This window comes from Bubalus bubalis, chromosome 18 (assembly GCF_019923935.1).
Source record: "Bubalus bubalis isolate 160015118507 breed Murrah chromosome 18, NDDB_SH_1, whole genome shotgun sequence".
NCBI classification, from domain to species: Eukaryota; Metazoa; Chordata; class Mammalia; order Artiodactyla; family Bovidae; genus Bubalus; species Bubalus bubalis.
Window position 1 is genome coordinate 58,165,700 of NC_059174.1, and position 17,671 is coordinate 58,183,370.

Genomic DNA, 17,671 nt, shown 5'->3' on the forward strand with positions numbered 1-17,671 from the left:
AAGAAACATTTATTATTAAATTAACATCTGGCATTAAACTTTGTTGTTTGCTTGTTATTTAATAGAGACATGTCATTTAGACACATCACTATTAAGCACAACATTTTTATGGTACCCAGGTTTACTCAAAGTCAGTAAGCATATTTGTTGTAAAGTTTGTCAGCAAGAAAATTAACTCATGGCTTTTCCGGAGGCTCAGCAGTAAAGAATCCCCTTACCAATGCAGGAGTCGTGGGTTCGATTCCTGATCTGGGAGGATCCCACATGCTGTGGAGCAACTAATCCCATGCAAAAAAACTACCAAGCCTGTGCCCTAAAGCCTGGAAGCCATGACTACTGAAGCCCACGTGCCCTAGAGCCCATGCTCTGCAAAAGAGAAGCCAGCGCAGTGAGAAGCCAGTGCACCTCAGCAAACAGTAGCCCCTGATGGCTGCAAATAGAGCAAGTCCGAGCAGCAACACAAACTCAGCACAGCCAAAATTAATTAAATAAATATTTTTGAAATGTGTTTTTCACTTGGGGTATACTTTGTACCATTTTTAGTGATCAAGACACTCACTTTCCTGGACCAATTTTACAAGCCTATGTTATCAATTAACCAGACTCATTTTACAAGCAAATTAATCTTAACTTGGCTATGTTTGGGACAAATGAGGTGATTTAAGAAGGAAGGAATTATGTTTTAATAGATATTAAATTTTAGTTTGGCTGAGAGCAGTATCTACTGTCTAAAACTCACTTTGTAAATAGCACTTTTGTCATATTATTTTAAGTTTAATTGAGTTGTTAGGAAGATATTCTAGGCTTGGGTCTGAAGCTCAGTAGTGTACGCTATCCTTGGATGCAGATCAGATGCCCATAATCTATAACCAGGGGATTATATGTTCTAGAAAAAAACAAAACAAAACACATCATTTAAAGGATTATGTCCAGCCTGGATATTCTCAACATCCTGCACAAGGATACTGAAGGGAATCAGCTTCCAGGATTTACCCTCCTCCCCTGACCCTTTACTTCCAATTTGCAGCCAGACCAGTTCCTGAAAGCTCCCTGTCAATGCCACTGGACACACACTCTGTACTATTCCTTTGGGACAGTTTCTCAGCCATTCACACCTGGCTGAGAGACTACTCGGAAGGGATAACATCTAAAGCTGTAAGCACAAGTCCTGATTCAACTGCACAGTGAAGTGCGACACAAGAACGTAACTTCTGGATAGCTAACTACTGCTCGAGGGATGGGAATGGCAAGGACTGTCTCAGGCGCTGCTCCAGCCAAGACCACTAGCCCAGAGTCAAGGGCACCCAAGGGTGAGGAGACTGCCCACTATATTCAGGAGCTCCTTCTCTGTACCCCGAGTTGCCCAAGGGCCAAATCTCAGCCCAGATAGCACCTGCAGCATGTAAGTTACGGACCAGTTGCCCCATGGCTCTGCCTCTGTGAGAAGCTCCTTTCTCCATGTCTATCTTTCTCTGCCTTTCTCCTAGTCCATCTCCTTGTCCATAAGTCAGCAGAAGATAAATTGATACATTTTGCTGAGAACTGAACTTTCCAAGATGGGAGTTTACCCAGTTAATGAGATCTTTTGATCTCATCCAGAGGGAGATTTGCAGACTTTACCCTCCCACAGGCAGCTAGGGTCTGTGCTAACCCAGTGGCAGCCTGAGCTGAACAGGGCCACGTGGGGGGCGGGGGGCACAGCCACTCTCCCTGAGGCAGGTCCGTGGCTACATGATTGTTTAACAGAGGTTATGAAAACCCTTACAGTAAAACCTGTCCATTATGAAAAAGTGCAGGTAGTACAACAGGGGTGAGATGAAAATTGGAAAGCATTTCAAGAGAGGTTGATAGAAGCTTTAAAAAGTATAGCAGGGGCTTTTCTGGTGGCTCACTGGGAATGAATCCACGTGCCAATGCAGGGCATGTGAGCTCTATCCCTGATATAGGGAGATCACATGTGTCGTGGAGCAATTAAGCCCGGGAGCTGAAACTACTGAAGCCCAGGCCCTAGAGCCTGTGCTCTGAAACAAGAGAAGCCACTGCAGTGAGAAGCCCATGCTGAGAAAGCCCACACAGCAACAAAGACAGAGCATAGACAAAATATATATATAGGAGTGTGGATCCCTTCTCTCTCGAAGGACAGGCCCTTTTGGCTATGCATTTCATAGCCCACCCTGCCACAGACATCAGGAGCGAGATTCAAAAAGCAACTGCTAGTCCTCAGACCCCTCTGAGTGATTTGCTCCAAGTGGCTTATTCAGTTTTTGATAATAGGAATATGGTTGAAAAGGCTGAACACTCCCAGAGAAATACACAAAGGGCTGAAATGATGGTTGTAGCTTTATCCACTCAGAGACCACCAGAGGGGAGGTCAGACTTTGCAGGCCAAGCTGGCCATGATGGACCACAAGGCCCACAGGTACCCAGACCAATCCAGGGTGCCCTGTGTGGACAGAAGGGCACTGGAGGAGAGACTGTGGCAGACTCGCCCTTTTATAGACAGCCAGGGAACTGGAGGAGGGAATGTCCCCAAACACCTGAGATCCATGGGGCCCCTCAGCCTTGGATGGTTTCCCAACACTGAGGGGCCCTGAGGTCACAAGTGGCTCTGCCTACAGCACCACGTGTATAACTAGTGCTGAAGCTCGAGGGGTCACTGAAGCTTGGGGGGTCACTAAAGCTCGGGGTGTCACTGAAGCGGGGGCCGAGATGGAATTCCTCGGACACCAGCGCAGTCCTTTCCATCTTAACCCAAAGGGCTGGAATTTTAACAACCATAAAAAATACATAATGGGAACATCAACAGCAACACAGGGCCCGGTTTCCAGGAACCCCCTTTGTGCTCCAACAATGGCCAGTGGTTTCTACATCAATTTCTGTGCCTGTCACCTCTCTTTTAACTCAAGAGACTTACTAGTTAAATTAGGATCCATTCTGATTGTTGAGGGACAAGGAAGCCACCCTTATGACCAAATGATACTAACAAAACTAAAAAACAGATTAACTCTATAACTGAGATAAAAGACTTAATAAACACTGCAGTACAAAACACTGAGGTTCTGGGTCTAGCTTCAAATAAACAGACTGAGCCCTTATGTGATGCTCTTCCAGATTTGGAACCTGTTTTGAGCTATGTAGCCCAGCTGGTAAAGAATCCGCCTGCAATGCTGTTACTGAAAGCTATGTGTTGGGGGTCCAGGCATGTTTTGTACCCCTCCCTCATCAGATAGACTCCTCGGGTTCTTGTGTGGGGCCTCGCGCCAGGAATGAGCACAGAGCCACAGATGATTCCGATCTGGATCCTGCATTGAGCACTAGGGCTCTCACCCTCCACTTCTGAGACTGAGATCAGGCCCTGGGGGAGGGGAGGGCGCTCTGCTCTCAGTGGGGCTGGACCAGGGTCTGCTGTGTGACCTGAAGGGCATTGTGGGGTGAGCGGAGGTGCCCCCTGCTGCTGTGTGCATGATGCCTCACCAGGAAGGGAATGTGATCTGAGGGACAGTGTGGGAAAGTCCCATGTTGGACTCGGTGCGGGAGTTGACCGTCCTGAGTCCCTCCTGAGACAGTGGCCACAGGGGACAGCCTGTTCCACACGGTGAGGGCTTCCCTGTGTGTGTGGTTGGGGCTCAGGAAGGGAATGTGTTGACCCTAAGCATTAAACAGCATGTTTTCCACTTTCATGATAGAACTGAGAAGGCTCATGGACAATGAAGCCCAGAAGAGGAAAAAGAAGGAGTCAGGCATGGCACTTTCTCTGGTAAGGTTATATTCTAGCGGATTCTCAGTCTGTCCTTCCTGAATTGCCCTTCTCTGGACTCGCTAATCATGTCTGACTCTGAAATATCCTGTCTGACTCTTGTACAGGTACACTCACCTGGGACCTTCCCTCAGGGCCTGTTGTCTCTACTTAGATCCTGTCTCCCCATGACCCAGTGACCTGGCCCTTGTGAGGAGGCTCCCCTAGGCACTGTCCTGGGCAGGGCTTCTCACCCATGGGTTGGAGACGGGGTCTCAGTGCTGTTGGGCAGCAAGGATTGCTTAAGCCCCATGTGGATGCTCTGTCTGCTCTCTGTCAATCAGGGTAAAGAAGCTGTGGGTGGACCTCAGGTATTAACATGTACAGTACACAGTAAAGTCTGCAAAAGAGGCCAATGAGGGGAAATCAGTTTTGACTTTTTACTGTACATTTAAAACTAAATGAGCACCTCCTTTAAAACTTAAGTTTTTGGGAATGGAACAGAACGTTCAGAAAGCGATGTCAGGGCTAGGGAGTGTTTCATTAGACCATCTAATTTAAACTGTAAAATCAGGTTTACTAATTTTTTTTCTTTGTTTTTTGACCACATGATGCAGCTTCCAGGGTCTTAGTTCACTGAGTAGGGATTGAACCTGAAACACTGCAGTGGAAGTGAGGGATCTTAACCACTGGACCATGAGGGAATTCTCCAACTTTACTAATCTTGATTTAGTATTTTCTTAATAGACTAAAATAATAAATTTTTGATTTTGTTAATAAGTACATGCCTAAAATTAATTATAAAAATCACATTATAAATTTCCTGTTCTCTGACTTCATTGCTTCAGTGTCTTTTCCCTAGTTCTGGTGAGTGGTGGCCACTCTTTGGTTCCGGTGCACATGCTTCCCATTGTGGTGGCTTCTCTTGTCTTGCAGCCCAGGCTCTAGAGCGCACCGGCTTCAGTAGAGTCACCTCCTGGGCTCTACAGCTCCGGCTCAAAAATTGAGACTCATGGGCTTAGTTGCCCCTCAGCATGTGGGATCTCTGACCAGGCAACAACCCACATCTCTTGCATTGCCCAGTGGATTGTTTACCACTTACCCATAGGGAAACCAACACATTTTTAAATACAGGTATTATATAAAGATTGGAAGAAATCTGTATGTTATTTTCTACTTGTATTACTTTTTATTTTTTTTGAACTAGAATAAGATAATGTTGAGGAGTTCCCTGGTAGTACAGTGGCTAAGAATGTGCCTGCCAATGTAGGGTGCACAGGTTCCTTCCCAGGTCCCGGAAGATGCCTCAGAGCAACTAAGCCCATGGGCCACAACGACTGAGCCTGTGCCCTAGAGCCCAGGAGCCATTACTACGGAAGCCCACACTCTCTAGAGCCTGTGCTCCAAAACAAGAGAAGCCACTGCAAGGAGAAGCCCGGGCACTGCAGCTGCAACTAGAGAATGCCCACTCACAGCAAAGACCCAACATAAGCAAAAGAAATAAGCTTTGAAAAAGAAATAGAATGTTGACAAAGTTAGTGAATGAAGAAGTAAAATAAAGAAGAGAATGGGAACCCACTCCAGTATTCTTGCCTAGAGAATTCCATGGCTAGAGGAGCTGGCAGGCTGCCCTCAGCAGGGTTGCAAAGAGTCTGGCATGAGTAAGCAGGTAAACAACAACTTCTGCCCACAGCAGATTGAGCTCTGAAAAACAAATCTAAGCGTCTAACTTTCCTCTTGCAGATTCTTCAGTGACTTCCAGTAGCTTTTGGAATAAAGTCCTAAATCCATAGATCTTGTATAAATTAGCCTCTGCCTGGCATTACCCCCATGTACATTCCCTGTGTCCCAGTCACACTGGCTGACTTTCTGTTCAGTAAATATCTTCCTGCCTCAGAGCTGGCACTCAGGCTGTTCTCTCTGCTTGCAACACTCTTCTGTTTCCCACCTTGCCAATCCTAAGTGTTTCTTCCTCAGAGAGACCTTGTCTGATTTCTCAGTGTAGGTTAAGACTTTCTGTTTAATCTTGTCCTAGCACCAGGCCTGTGTCAGAGCACTTATTTCAGTAGTTACATTAAAATTGTGGATGAAATTGGCTGGCTGGCTGCTAGACTGTAAGCTCCATCATGTTCACTGCTGTATTTCAAGTTTGAGGCACAAAGCTGACGCTGAATGAAATTTGATAGAATGAAAGAAAAAAAATAAATAAAGACAACTCTTCTTGTTTCAATCAATTGTGTGTTTACACATGCATGCATGAATGCATGGATATGTAACTCCATGCTTTTATTACAAAAACATCATCTCATAAATAATGGTGTATGCTTTGTAGCAGTTTCAGTTGTATCTTAAGTGTATTTCATGGCGTTAAGTTCTTTCTACATCATCACATGAATGATGTAAATTGTAGTAAGATCAATGACATTGTGTGGGTTGCCATGGAGAGGGTGTGACCCTGTATCGTGACCATTTATGCTGTTCTATTGTATTTCAGCTTCCTTGAACTTGTTTCAGGTATTCTCAGGGAACTCTCTGTGGATGCACTTTCCCTCTTAGGTAGTTAACTGGTTGATTCTTTAGGTTCAGTTGTCTCTCCCAACCACCTGAGCTCAGGTGCTGTAGCCTCATTTCTTAACTGTTTGATCTGAGCGATTTCTTAGAGTGACAGAGTTTTCTCCCCAGTAAGGTGGACACAGATCTTTCTCTAACGTGCTGTTATGTGGATGACAAGTTCATCCGTGTGAAGTCTTTAGAGTAATGCTTAGTGTGTAGGACGTGCTGAAACACCTGTCGTCAGTGTGATGATGTCGTCATCATCACAATGTGTGTTCTTTTAAAGTCACTGTGGACTCTGTCATCTCTGAAGACACCAGTCTTGCTGTAACTCATCTAGATAGTGACACTATGTCACTCACTGTGTTGAATGTAACACTTCTGCGTAGACAACCCAGTGCTGGTTTTAATTTGTGTATTTTTCATGTATTGTCCACATACATGACAAATTCATGTTGATTGCAGGATATCATAATCTTAGGAAAAAAGAGGAAATTTTAAATTAGATTAGAGACCAACAGTTTGCTTCAAGCAGCTTTTAATGGATTTATCAGAATATTACTTCAACTGAATTGAGCTTTACCCCTCTCACCTCTTCTCATTTTGTGTGAAACTAAGAATCCTCCTCAGGGCCCGTTGGTGGAATGTGTTTTCATTTCAGGCACAGTTGAACTTCAAGGATGTGTTCCTAGATTTCACTCCTGAGGAGTGGGAATGCCTGGACCCTGCCCAGAGGACCATGTACAAGGAAATGATAGTGGAGACCCTCAGGAACCTGCTGTCTGTGGGTGAGGATCACTTCCCCCTGAAGTGGGGATCTGCCCTGGGGTACCTCTGCATGTTCCCTCTGTACCTTTTGAGACCCCCTGTTTTTCTTGACTAAGCTCAAAACCTTGTTGACTCACACATGTAAAGCTTCATGATTGGTATCAGGAGTTTAAACTTGTCTTTCCTTCAGGTGACCTGCCCACTGTGTGATATACAAGGAGTTTCTCCACAGCTCGAGTGTTTCTAAAGCTGATTTCAAACTTTGAAATATCCAGTTGCCTGTTTTCTAGCCCTGTGTTCTTGGTTCAGTAGTTCTTAGATAGGAACTAGATACCTGCTGCATGTTGTACTGTATATTATACTGTTCTCTGTGCATTGAGAAGGAGGCAGATCATAAATTCATTTGAGAAGTATTTTTCTGTCGGTTTATAATGTCCTCACTCCTTGGCTGACAAAAGAGTTGGATTCTACACCTGCCAATGCAGGAGACACGGGTTGGATCCTTGGTCTGGGACGATCCCACACGTCACAGAGCAGCTACGCCTCTGTGCCTCAACTACAAGCCAGCACTCTAGAGCCTGGAAGCTGCAACTACTGAGCCCACGTGGGACAACTACTGAAGCCCATGCACCCAGGAGAAGCCGCAGCAAGTGAGGAGGACGAGCACTGCAACTGGAGCGTAGCCCCTACTTGCTGAACCTGGGGAAAAGACCAAGCAGCAACAAACACTCACCTGATCCAGAAGAAATGAATACACCAATGTATTAAAAATGACAGATACATTTATTTTTAAAAAAGAGAGACAGGTTGGATTCTGGAAGAAGCCACAGTATGTGGCATTACTTCTGAGTAGGAATTTCTGTTTCTGTTCTGAACGTTATCTCCATTCTTGTGGCACAAGGAAGAAGACCCCTGGATTGTGGAGAATGAGGTGCTAATAGCAAACATCCAGATGAGTGGGAAAGTATCCACAGTGTGCTCACAGGGCAACTGTCACAAGGACAGAAAGGAAGCCACACCATTCATGGTGTTTGGGAAACTCTCCAAGTGGAAGAGTTGTGTGAGAAAACAGATGTTTAATGTTTGTGAACTCTCACAGGAGATTTGTCGTCTCCCTAACTTACGGCTCTGTTCTTCGACGTGTGAAATGTACAGCCCCCTCCAGTGGTGCTGTAGCACCCACAGAGATGAAGGCAAGGTCTTTTTTTTTTTTTTTTGGCCTGTACTGGGTCTTTTGTGCTGTGTGGACTTTTGTCTATTTGAGACGAGAGAGGGCTACTCTCTAGTTGGGGGAAGCACGGTCACTCATTGTGGCAGCTTCTTTTGTTGTGAAGCACAGGCCCTAGGCACACGGGCTTGAGTAGTTTTACCATACAAGCTCAGTATCTGTGGTTCATCAACTTATTCTCCGTGACATGTGAGATCTTCCCAGAACAAGAATCGAACCCATGTCTCCTGCATTACTAAGCAGATTCTTACCATGGAGCCACCAGGGTGTTAGAGAAATTAAATAAATAGTCTTGTTTAGGCTTCAAGACAAAGCAGTGCATTCCTCTGACCTAGCTTCTAGCCTGCATGGAAACTGCCCTGAGTGTGAATGTCCTGACTGTCTCCTGTGAGTGCAAGTCTTGCAGCACCATAGATAAGATAGGGGACAAATCTTGAGATTGTTCAGCATTTGCAGGGGTCCTTGCCAACCAACCCCAGGCTTAGCCCCATCCAAGTTGGGTCCTTGGTCCTCTTCTCTGCCTACTATGATGTAAATAAAGGTAACTTAAAACTGTCTAAAGAGAAGTTACAACTGGAAATAGAATTATGTGATTTGTGAGGATGATTATCCATATTGCAATGTCACATTATATTTTAGCTGATTAAATCTTCACTTTTTAAGTCGACTTTCTTTATCTGGCCCACAGTTCCAGTAATGTGCCCCACTGCCTTTCTCTCTCCATTCTTTGTCCTGTTGTGGCCTTACACCACTCCCAACCCCTCTGTCTCCCTCTCCATCAGCTGGTCCCCTTCTAACTGCCCCTGTCTCTGAGAGGAGAGGGGGAGCCCAGGTTCCCCAACTCTTGCAAGTTTGTTTACCCCTTTAGATTCTTCTGATCAAAGACCCCCATCTCCCTGGAGGGAAGTTCCAAGATTTTTATCAGTCCTTCTGTCCCTGTTATCACAGTCAATTTGAGCAGTATTCAATCTGTATTTTAGCCATAAAGCTATGACTATAGAAAGGAAAGATAACTTGTTTGACACAGGATGGCCATGATATTGTTTAGACTCTGGAAAAAACTGGTTAAGATGAATTTTTTTTTCTTTGAAAGTGCAAAACCGGTTCTTTTTTACATGTGGAATTAAAAACAACAAGCTTGCTTAAAAGGCCTGCCAAAAAAAAAAGCTTAAAGTTAAACTTTGCCAGGGCTTCCCATATGAGTCTAGTGGTTAAAAACCTACCAGCCCCTGGGGAAGACACAGGAGATGTGGCTTTGTTCCCTGGGTAGGGAAGATCCCCTGAGGAGTGAATGGCAACCCACTCCAGTATTCTTCCCGGAGAGTCCCATCATGGACAGAGGAGCCTGGTGGGCTAGAGTCCACAGGGTTGCAGGGGGTTGGACAGGACTGAAGCGACCCTGCATAGCATGCAAACTATGCCATGTCCTTGAAATACGTAACCCATTTTTCCAGAGATTTCAGTCTTGGGCAAATTAGATTTTAAACCATGGGGCAGGGGGTGGGAAGAAAAGGGTGAAAGAGACATTTTAAATCTCAGGCAGGAAAGTATGAGAGCTCTAATGTCTGTCCATCTGCATTTATGTTTGTCTCAGTGTGTGTCTTTGCTTTTGGATAATATGGCTGAGGTTAATTTGTAAATGAGCTCTAATTCAATTGTTTGTTAAAAAAAAAAAAAAGTAAGCACTTACAAATCAAACAATTACAAGAGAAATTAACCTAAATGAATTTCAGGTTCACATGAACTGGGAAATATTCAATATTAAATATCTAGTACTAATTTTGTTTTCTAATCTAATTTAGACAAGTCTTGAGTCTTCAACATTGTATAATACTTTTATTGTACCTAGGTTTAATGTTAAGTAAGTTTGTCAACAGTTAAAGTAATTCGAGTGAAGAAACTTTTAAGGAAAGAATGCAAATGCAATTGGGGCTTTTAGATAAACTGTGTGAGGAATGATTATACTTTAGAAATGTCTGTCTAAAATAATCTCTCCAGATTTGAATAACCTGAATTTCTAGGGTTGTGCTAAACTAAGTGAAAGTTCATTGAATATCTAGGTCATTTTCAAGTAAAATAAGATTCTGAAACACAGATTACTGAAAACTCATTTCCTCTTACAAACAAACTAAAGAGATTTTGGACTATCTGAGTGCCACCCCGAGATGTTTTCTATAAGAAAGCAAATATGCTTAGATATTATCACTGGTATTTATGTTCATCAGTCTACAAAATGCTAATATAACAAACAGCTCATGGTTACTTAAGGAAAGTAAGACGTGTGTTTTTAGTAAGAAAGGTATGAGAAATGTGGGCCAATCACCTTGCTTTGTCCCCCCTGGTTAATTTGTCTCAAGACCCTAACCTTGGCTACACAGGCACATCCTTAGTCTTGAAGTAAAGACTTCTCAGAGGAGCAAAACTCATTATGGCCTGGAATGATCCTCTGACTTTTAACTCCACGGAGCCTTTCTGCACTTGTGTACTATCTCCTTTATCAGACAGGGTTTTTTCCTTTCTTTGTCCTTGCCACGATTATTCCCTTGAATTAAGAGACAAACTGGCTCTTTACCCTGTTTTTGTTGGCTGTAAATTTCTCAACCGGAGCCCACCTAGCTCTTATGTCAGGGCATGCAAAGAGGAGGGTAGCTGATTGTAGAAGTCCAACCTGCAGCCCATCCAACTCCTACCTCAAAATTACATTTTATTAAGGAAAATGGAAAGTACTTCTGACTTATAGATGGCTGTTTCTAAATGAACGAAGTGATTAAAAAAAAAAAACAAAAAAACAGAGAGGTTTCATGGATAGTGGACTCCAAGAAAAGAGGTCCCAAAGGGCAAGGTCTTTATATGTTCTGCAACAATCTGTCATTTGACTCCTGTCAATTTTGTTGCTTGACTTTGCATAGCATGTGATGAGGTATTTCAAAGGGATTTACTTCCCCTTGTCCCCCTCCTATGGTAATTAGTGCTGTTAGGTGGCATAGACTGTTGGGTGTCTTATAGAAAAAAATCAGAAGTTACTTTTTTTTTTTGCTGTGCCACATGGCAGTCTGATTCTTAGTTCCCCATTCATGAATGGAATCTATGCCCCCTCCAGTGGAAGCACATGGTCCTAACTACTGGGAGGACCCAGGGAGTTTGCCTCAAAGGTTAATTTTGCTTAAAAGATATATTTACTTCCTGTCATGCTTATTGTGACATGTCTCTTTGTCTACATTACATCTTTTTTTTTTTTTTGCAACTTTAATTGTCCAAATTTATTAACTAAAGATTAACAAAGGATCCCTGTCCTCTTGTCCTCAAGCTTGTGATAAATCTTACTTCGAAAGTGAGCTGCTCAAGAAATTCCACCAGCAAAAACAACTACTGGCTCTGACTTCCTCAGTGACAAATATTGGTGCGCTTGTACTATGCACCAGGCCCCAAGCTACTGTTCCAGCCATTCTCCCAGCTTCCAAGTGCTGGCGTGTCCCTGGGTTCCCTCTGGCTGTGGTTTCTTCTCTTTTTACTTCATAAAACCATAGATCTGCAAACACTGTCTGACGACTCCCAACACTGATCTTCAGGCCTGTACCCCACATTACATCTTGTATGTTGTTATTTTACATTTCACTCCCAAGAGAGTAGTCTCTGACTCTAGTTAACTAAGTTTTCCAATCACATTCCTTTATCTTCATAACAGTATGTTAAAAATTTATTTAAAATTTATTTGGTTTTGGCTGCACCGGGTCTTTGTTGCTTCAGGGGCTTTTCTCTACTTGCAGCAAGCAAGGGCTACCCTCGAGTTACAGTGCATGAACTTCTCATTCTAGTGGATTCTCCTGTTGCAATGTGTTGTCTCTGTGTGCTTGCGCAGTAGTTGTGACTCCCCAGCTCTAGAGCACAGAATCATCACGTGTGGCCTACAGGCTTAGTTGTTCTCAGGCATGTGGAAATTTCCCTGATCAGGAATCAAAGCTGTGTGCCCTGCACTAGCAGGTGGATTCTTTACCTCTGAGCCACAAGGGAAGCCCCAAAGCTTGTTCCTTTACAGGTATCTTGGAGCCAATGAACTGGGGTCACACAGAGTCGGACACGACTGAAGTGACTTAGCAGCAGTAGCAGTAGGTTACTGTGTAGATAGGGAGTTGATGTATTGAATGATTAAGTAGAGAATGTTTCACTTATTTTTTGTTTTTTAAAAATGATGGTCTTTTTGTATTACACAATAGAACTGACATGAACCACTTGTTAATGTCATAAAATGCCTATATGTCTATCTACTGATAGGTTTCTAAGAGGTATTTAGAAAAGTGTTTACTTTTTTATTTTTTAAAGTATTTTAGGGAATTCCCTGACTGTCCAGGGGATAGGATTCAGTAGTTTCACTGCAGCAAGCCTAGATTTAATCCATGGTCAGGGAACCAAGATCTCATAAGCCACATGGTCCACTAAAAATATTGCTTACAGAATTATTTATTTTCTCAATGCAGTATTTGTGGAACAGTTACTAACTGCCATTTATTTTTTACATTATTCATTAGAATGCTTCTTTTGCATTGTTTACCATTCCAGTGCATTGCCTGTTTGATGATTGTTTGCTCAGTTGCTCAGTCCTGTCTGACTCTTTGTGATCTCATGAACTGTAGCCCACCAAGCTTTCCTATCCATGGAATTTTTTTCAGGCAAGAATAGTGCACTAGGTTGTGATTTCCTGCTCCAGGGGATCTTTCCCACCCAGGGATTTTATCCCACTGTGCCGTGTCTTCTGCATTGGCAGGCAGTTTTTTTTTTTTACCACTGAGTCACCTCTCTATGTTCCTTACCATTTAAATATGTATAAGTATGCATAAAGTGTGTACAATATACCATTAGTTTCTCCTCAATTATGAGACAGCAGTATGTTTAGTACAAAGTAGGATGAGCTTTGAGGTCATTGTGGGAAAATAGGTTTTCTTTGTGACCTGACATGAGTTTGCATAAAATGAATGTTTTCTGATTGTGTATGAAACTACAGTACCCTAAAGTTAATTTGAATTACATATGATCACTCTTTTTTAAAGAGTTCTATTCCTTTAGTGTTCTATAGTTTTAAGATCATCATTGCGAAGATTCGTAATTCTGTTCAGGATGGATATGACTTTTTATATAATATCATGTGTTTGACAAGAAATAATTTATTTATGAATTGTAGCTAATAGAATACCTATGGTTCTTTGCGTCTTGTAGATATGTCTCATATACATATGATCAAGAAATTACAGGCAAAAGCAAACAGTGGTAAAGGGGAAATTTTTCAAAGAGTGATGTTTGGAAGAGCTGAAAGCCTTGAAATCAAAGATTTTTGCCTCAGGAAGATCCAGAAAAATATACATGACTTTGATTGTTTGTGGATAGATGATGAAAGAAATGACAAAAGATTGTCTACATCCCATAACAAAAACCTCACTGATGGAAGAGATCATCATAGTAGAAGTGATGCAGGAAATAGACCTTTTGAAAGGCACGGATCAAACTTTCAGGATGAATTGCAGATGGTACAGTGTGAAGGGATAATTTTTGAATGTAGTCAAGTTGTGACAAATGTCAACACCTCAGGTGTATCACCTCAGAGAACTTGTAATGTCTGCAAAGGCTTTTCTCATAAACATGAGAATGCTGTTATGCATCCTTCAGAACTGTTACCAGACCATGAACCACAAAAGAAAAGACCTTAAAAATGTAATGAGTGTGACATAACCTTTCTTCAGGACTCAGAACTCAATTCCTACTGGAGAGAAACCACATAAATGTAATGTATGTGGCAAGGCCTTTAATCAAGCTGCAAAGCTTGAAGTTCATCAGAGATTCCATTCTGGAGAGAAACCATATAAATGTGATATATGTGGCAGGGCCTTTAGTCAAACTGCAAACCTTGCAGTTTATTGGAGAATTCATACTGGAGAGAAACCATATAAATGTGATGTATGTGGCCAATGTTTTACGAAAAACTCACAACTTGAAGTTCATCAGAGAACTCATACGGGAGAGAAACCATATAAATGTGATGTATGTGGCAAGGCCTTTAATCAGACTGTGAAACTTGGACTTCATCAGAGAATTCATACTGGAGAGAAGCCATACAAATGCAATGTATGTGACAAGGCATTTAGTCATACTGCAAACCATACTGTTCATCGGAGACTTCATACTGGAGAGAAACCATATAAATGTGATATCTGTGGCAAGGCTTTCAGAGTAAGTTCAAACCTTGCTGTTCATCAGAGTGTTCATACTGGAGAGAAATCATATAAATGTGATGTGTGTGGCAAGGCCTTTAAGCAGACTGCAAAACTTGGACTTCATCGGAGAATTCATACTGGAGAGAAACCATATAAATGTGATGTGTGTGACAAGGCATTTAGTCGTACTGGAAGCCTTACTGTTCATTGGAGACTTCATACTGGAGAGAAACCATATAAATGTGATGTGTGTGGCAAGGCCTTTAATCAGACTGCAAAACTTGGACTTCATCGGAGAATTCATACTGGAGAGAAACCATATAAATGTGATGTGTGTGACAAGGCATTTAGTCATACTGGAAACCTTACTGTCCATTGGAGACTTCATACTGGAGAGAAACCATATAAATGTGATATCTGTGGCAAGGCTTTCAGAGTAAGTTCAAACCTTGCTGTTCATCAGAGTGTTCATACTGGAGAGAAATCATATAAATGTGATGTGTGTGGCAAGGTCTGTACTCAAACTACAGGCCTTGCAGTTCACCAGAGAATTCATATTGGAGAGAAACCATATAAATATGATGTGTGTGGCAAGGTCTGTACTCAAACTACAGGCCTTTCAGTTCACCAGAGAATTCATATTGGAGAGAAACCATATAAATGTGATGCATGTAGCAAGGCCTTTAATCAAACTACAAAACTTGAACTTCATCAGAGAATTCATACTGGAGAGAAGCCATACAAATGCAATGTATGTGACAAGGCGTTTAGCCATACTGCAAACCTTACTGTTCATCAGAGACCTCATACTGGGGAGAAACCATATAAATGTGATATATGTGGCAAGGCTTTCAGAGTAAGTTCAAACCTAGTTGTTCATCAGAGTATTCATACTGGAGAGAAACCATATAAATGTGATGTATGTGGCAAGGCCTTTAATCAGACTGCGAAACTTGGACTTCATCAGAGAATTCATACTGGAGAGAAACCATATAAATGTGATGTGTGTGGCAAGGCATTTAGTCGTACTGGAAGCCTTGCTGTTCATCAGAGAGTTCATACTGGAGAGAAACCATATAAATGAGGTATATGTGGCAGGGCTTTCAGTGTGAATGCAAACCTTGTAGTTCATCAGAGAATTCATACTGGAGAGAAACTTACAAATATAAAAATTGTGACAAACCATTTAGGCACAGTCATCCATAACTCATCATTAGGCAGTTCAGACAGGAGAGAAACCATATAAATATGATGTATATGGCCGGTGCTTTACTTGAAATGATGAATTTAGAAACCATCGGATAATTCATACTAGAGAGAAACATTAGAAATGTGAGTTGTGAGAAACATTTTAGTGCAAATGTCATGAGTGTGACAAAGCCTTTAGTCAGTGTTCAGGCCTTATAATTCAGAGAATTCATACTGTATAGAAAACATACAAGTGAAATGAATGTGTCAGAGTTTCTAGTGCATGTTCAGCATGGCAGTTCATACAGGAGAGAAAAACACATAAATGTTATTATGTGGCAAACCCTTCAGTCACAAGGAATGATGTTGCAGATCTAAGAATCCATACTGCAGTGAAAACTTACACATGTAGAGAATGCAGTAAAATATATCAACTTTTTGACCCTCAGAAAACTCAAACTGGAGGAAAACTACACGAATGTGTTAGGTGTGGGAAAGCTTTGATTCTGTGTTCAGGCCTAACTCACCATCACTTAATTTTTTTTTTTTTACAACATTGTGATGGTTTTTGCTGTACATCAACATGAACAGGCCACAGGCGTACATATGTCCCCTCCCTCCTGAACCCTCTCTCACCTCTCTCACCACCGTATTCCTCCAGATTGTCCCAGAGCACTCACTCATATATCAAACTCCCACTGGCTCTTTACATATGGTAATATATATGTTTCAGTGCTAATCTCTTAAATCCTATTCCATCTTGTTCCTTTTGTTTTTTTCAATAGTTTTTCCTTAACGTTACTTTTTCTATCCACATGTTATGACCCAGATTTAATGTTTAATTTACATTTCTTTCCTGCCTTACACTAACAAATACATAAGTTAGTGGGTTATTTTGAGATTTTGTAACATTAAAATGCTTGTAGACAATGACAGGGAACATAGTAGGTGCCCTGTAAATGTAAAGAAATACAGTTCCTTTAGGACTTGAGTTCAGTCAGATAATACACATAGAAATATTTTTAAAGAACGCAAAGTTGATAATTTTGGTGAAAATAAATTCTAATGTTTTCTTAAGACTTTATATTTTACAATGTGCTTTGTTGTTCACAACTGACATATCTTTCAGAAACAGACAACAAAAAATAAGAGAAAATATATTACAATTTTTCAACAAGAAGTAAATTGCCTAATTACCATCAAGTGATCATATAGTAATTTGACATTCCATTACATTGAAGTATTGACTTAAGTATTATATATTTTGTGTAAATAAGTTTTTCTCATAAAAGTATTTGAAGCTTTGTCATCATAAGCCTGGAACAGAAACTTTTATAAAGAAGTATGCATATCTCATTAGAAGTATGTTTCTGTCTTTATAATCTTTAAAATTTATTTTTGGCTATGCTAAGTCTTCATTGCGCCTGTGACCGGCACACTAAGCGCAGTCAAGAGGAGCTACCCCACGTCTGAGGTCAGGGGTAGAAGCCGGGAGGACCCCATGCCCGAAGGGCGGCAGCCAAGAGCAGTTACCCCACCTCTGAGGTCAGGGGCAGTGGCTGAGAGTGCCAGGCTGTGATGGCACAGGAACGACCGAGAGGAGCTACCCTGCGTCCAAGGTCGGGGGGGCGGCTGAGAGGAGCTACCCTGCGTCTGAGGTCAGGGGCAGTGACGAGAGGAGTTACCCTGTGTCCGAGGTCAGGGGCGGCAGCCGGGAAAACCAACCCCATGCCCAAGGAGCCATGGCTGCGCGGGCGCAGGAGGACGTAGAGGAGCTATTCCACGTTCAAGGTCAGGAAGGGTGGTGGTGACGAGATACCCCTCGTCCAAGGTAAGGAGCAGCTGTGAAGAGATACCCCACGCCCAAGGTAAGAGAAACCCAAGTAAGACGACAGGTGTTGCAAGAGGGCATCAGAGGGCAGACACACTGAAACCATACTCACAGAAAACTAGTCAATCTAATCACACTAGGACCACAGGCTTGTCTAACTCAAT

At 42.3% G+C, this 17,671-nt stretch overlaps 1 protein-coding gene across 1 annotated transcript; it reads left to right on the forward strand.

Annotated features, from left to right (window-relative positions):
- Window positions 1-3,700: 3,700 nt before the first annotated feature.
- Window positions 3,701-15,801, forward strand: LOC123330202 (zinc finger protein 665-like). Its single transcript, XM_045163228.1, has 4 exons — window positions 3,701-3,757; window positions 6,951-7,077; window positions 14,011-14,928; window positions 15,103-15,801. The coding sequence occupies exons 1-4, from the start codon at window positions 3,701-3,703 to the stop codon at window positions 15,570-15,572; spliced, it is 1,572 nt and encodes a 523-aa protein (XP_045019163.1). The 3' UTR covers window positions 15,573-15,801.
- Window positions 15,802-17,671: the final 1,870 nt, after the last annotated feature.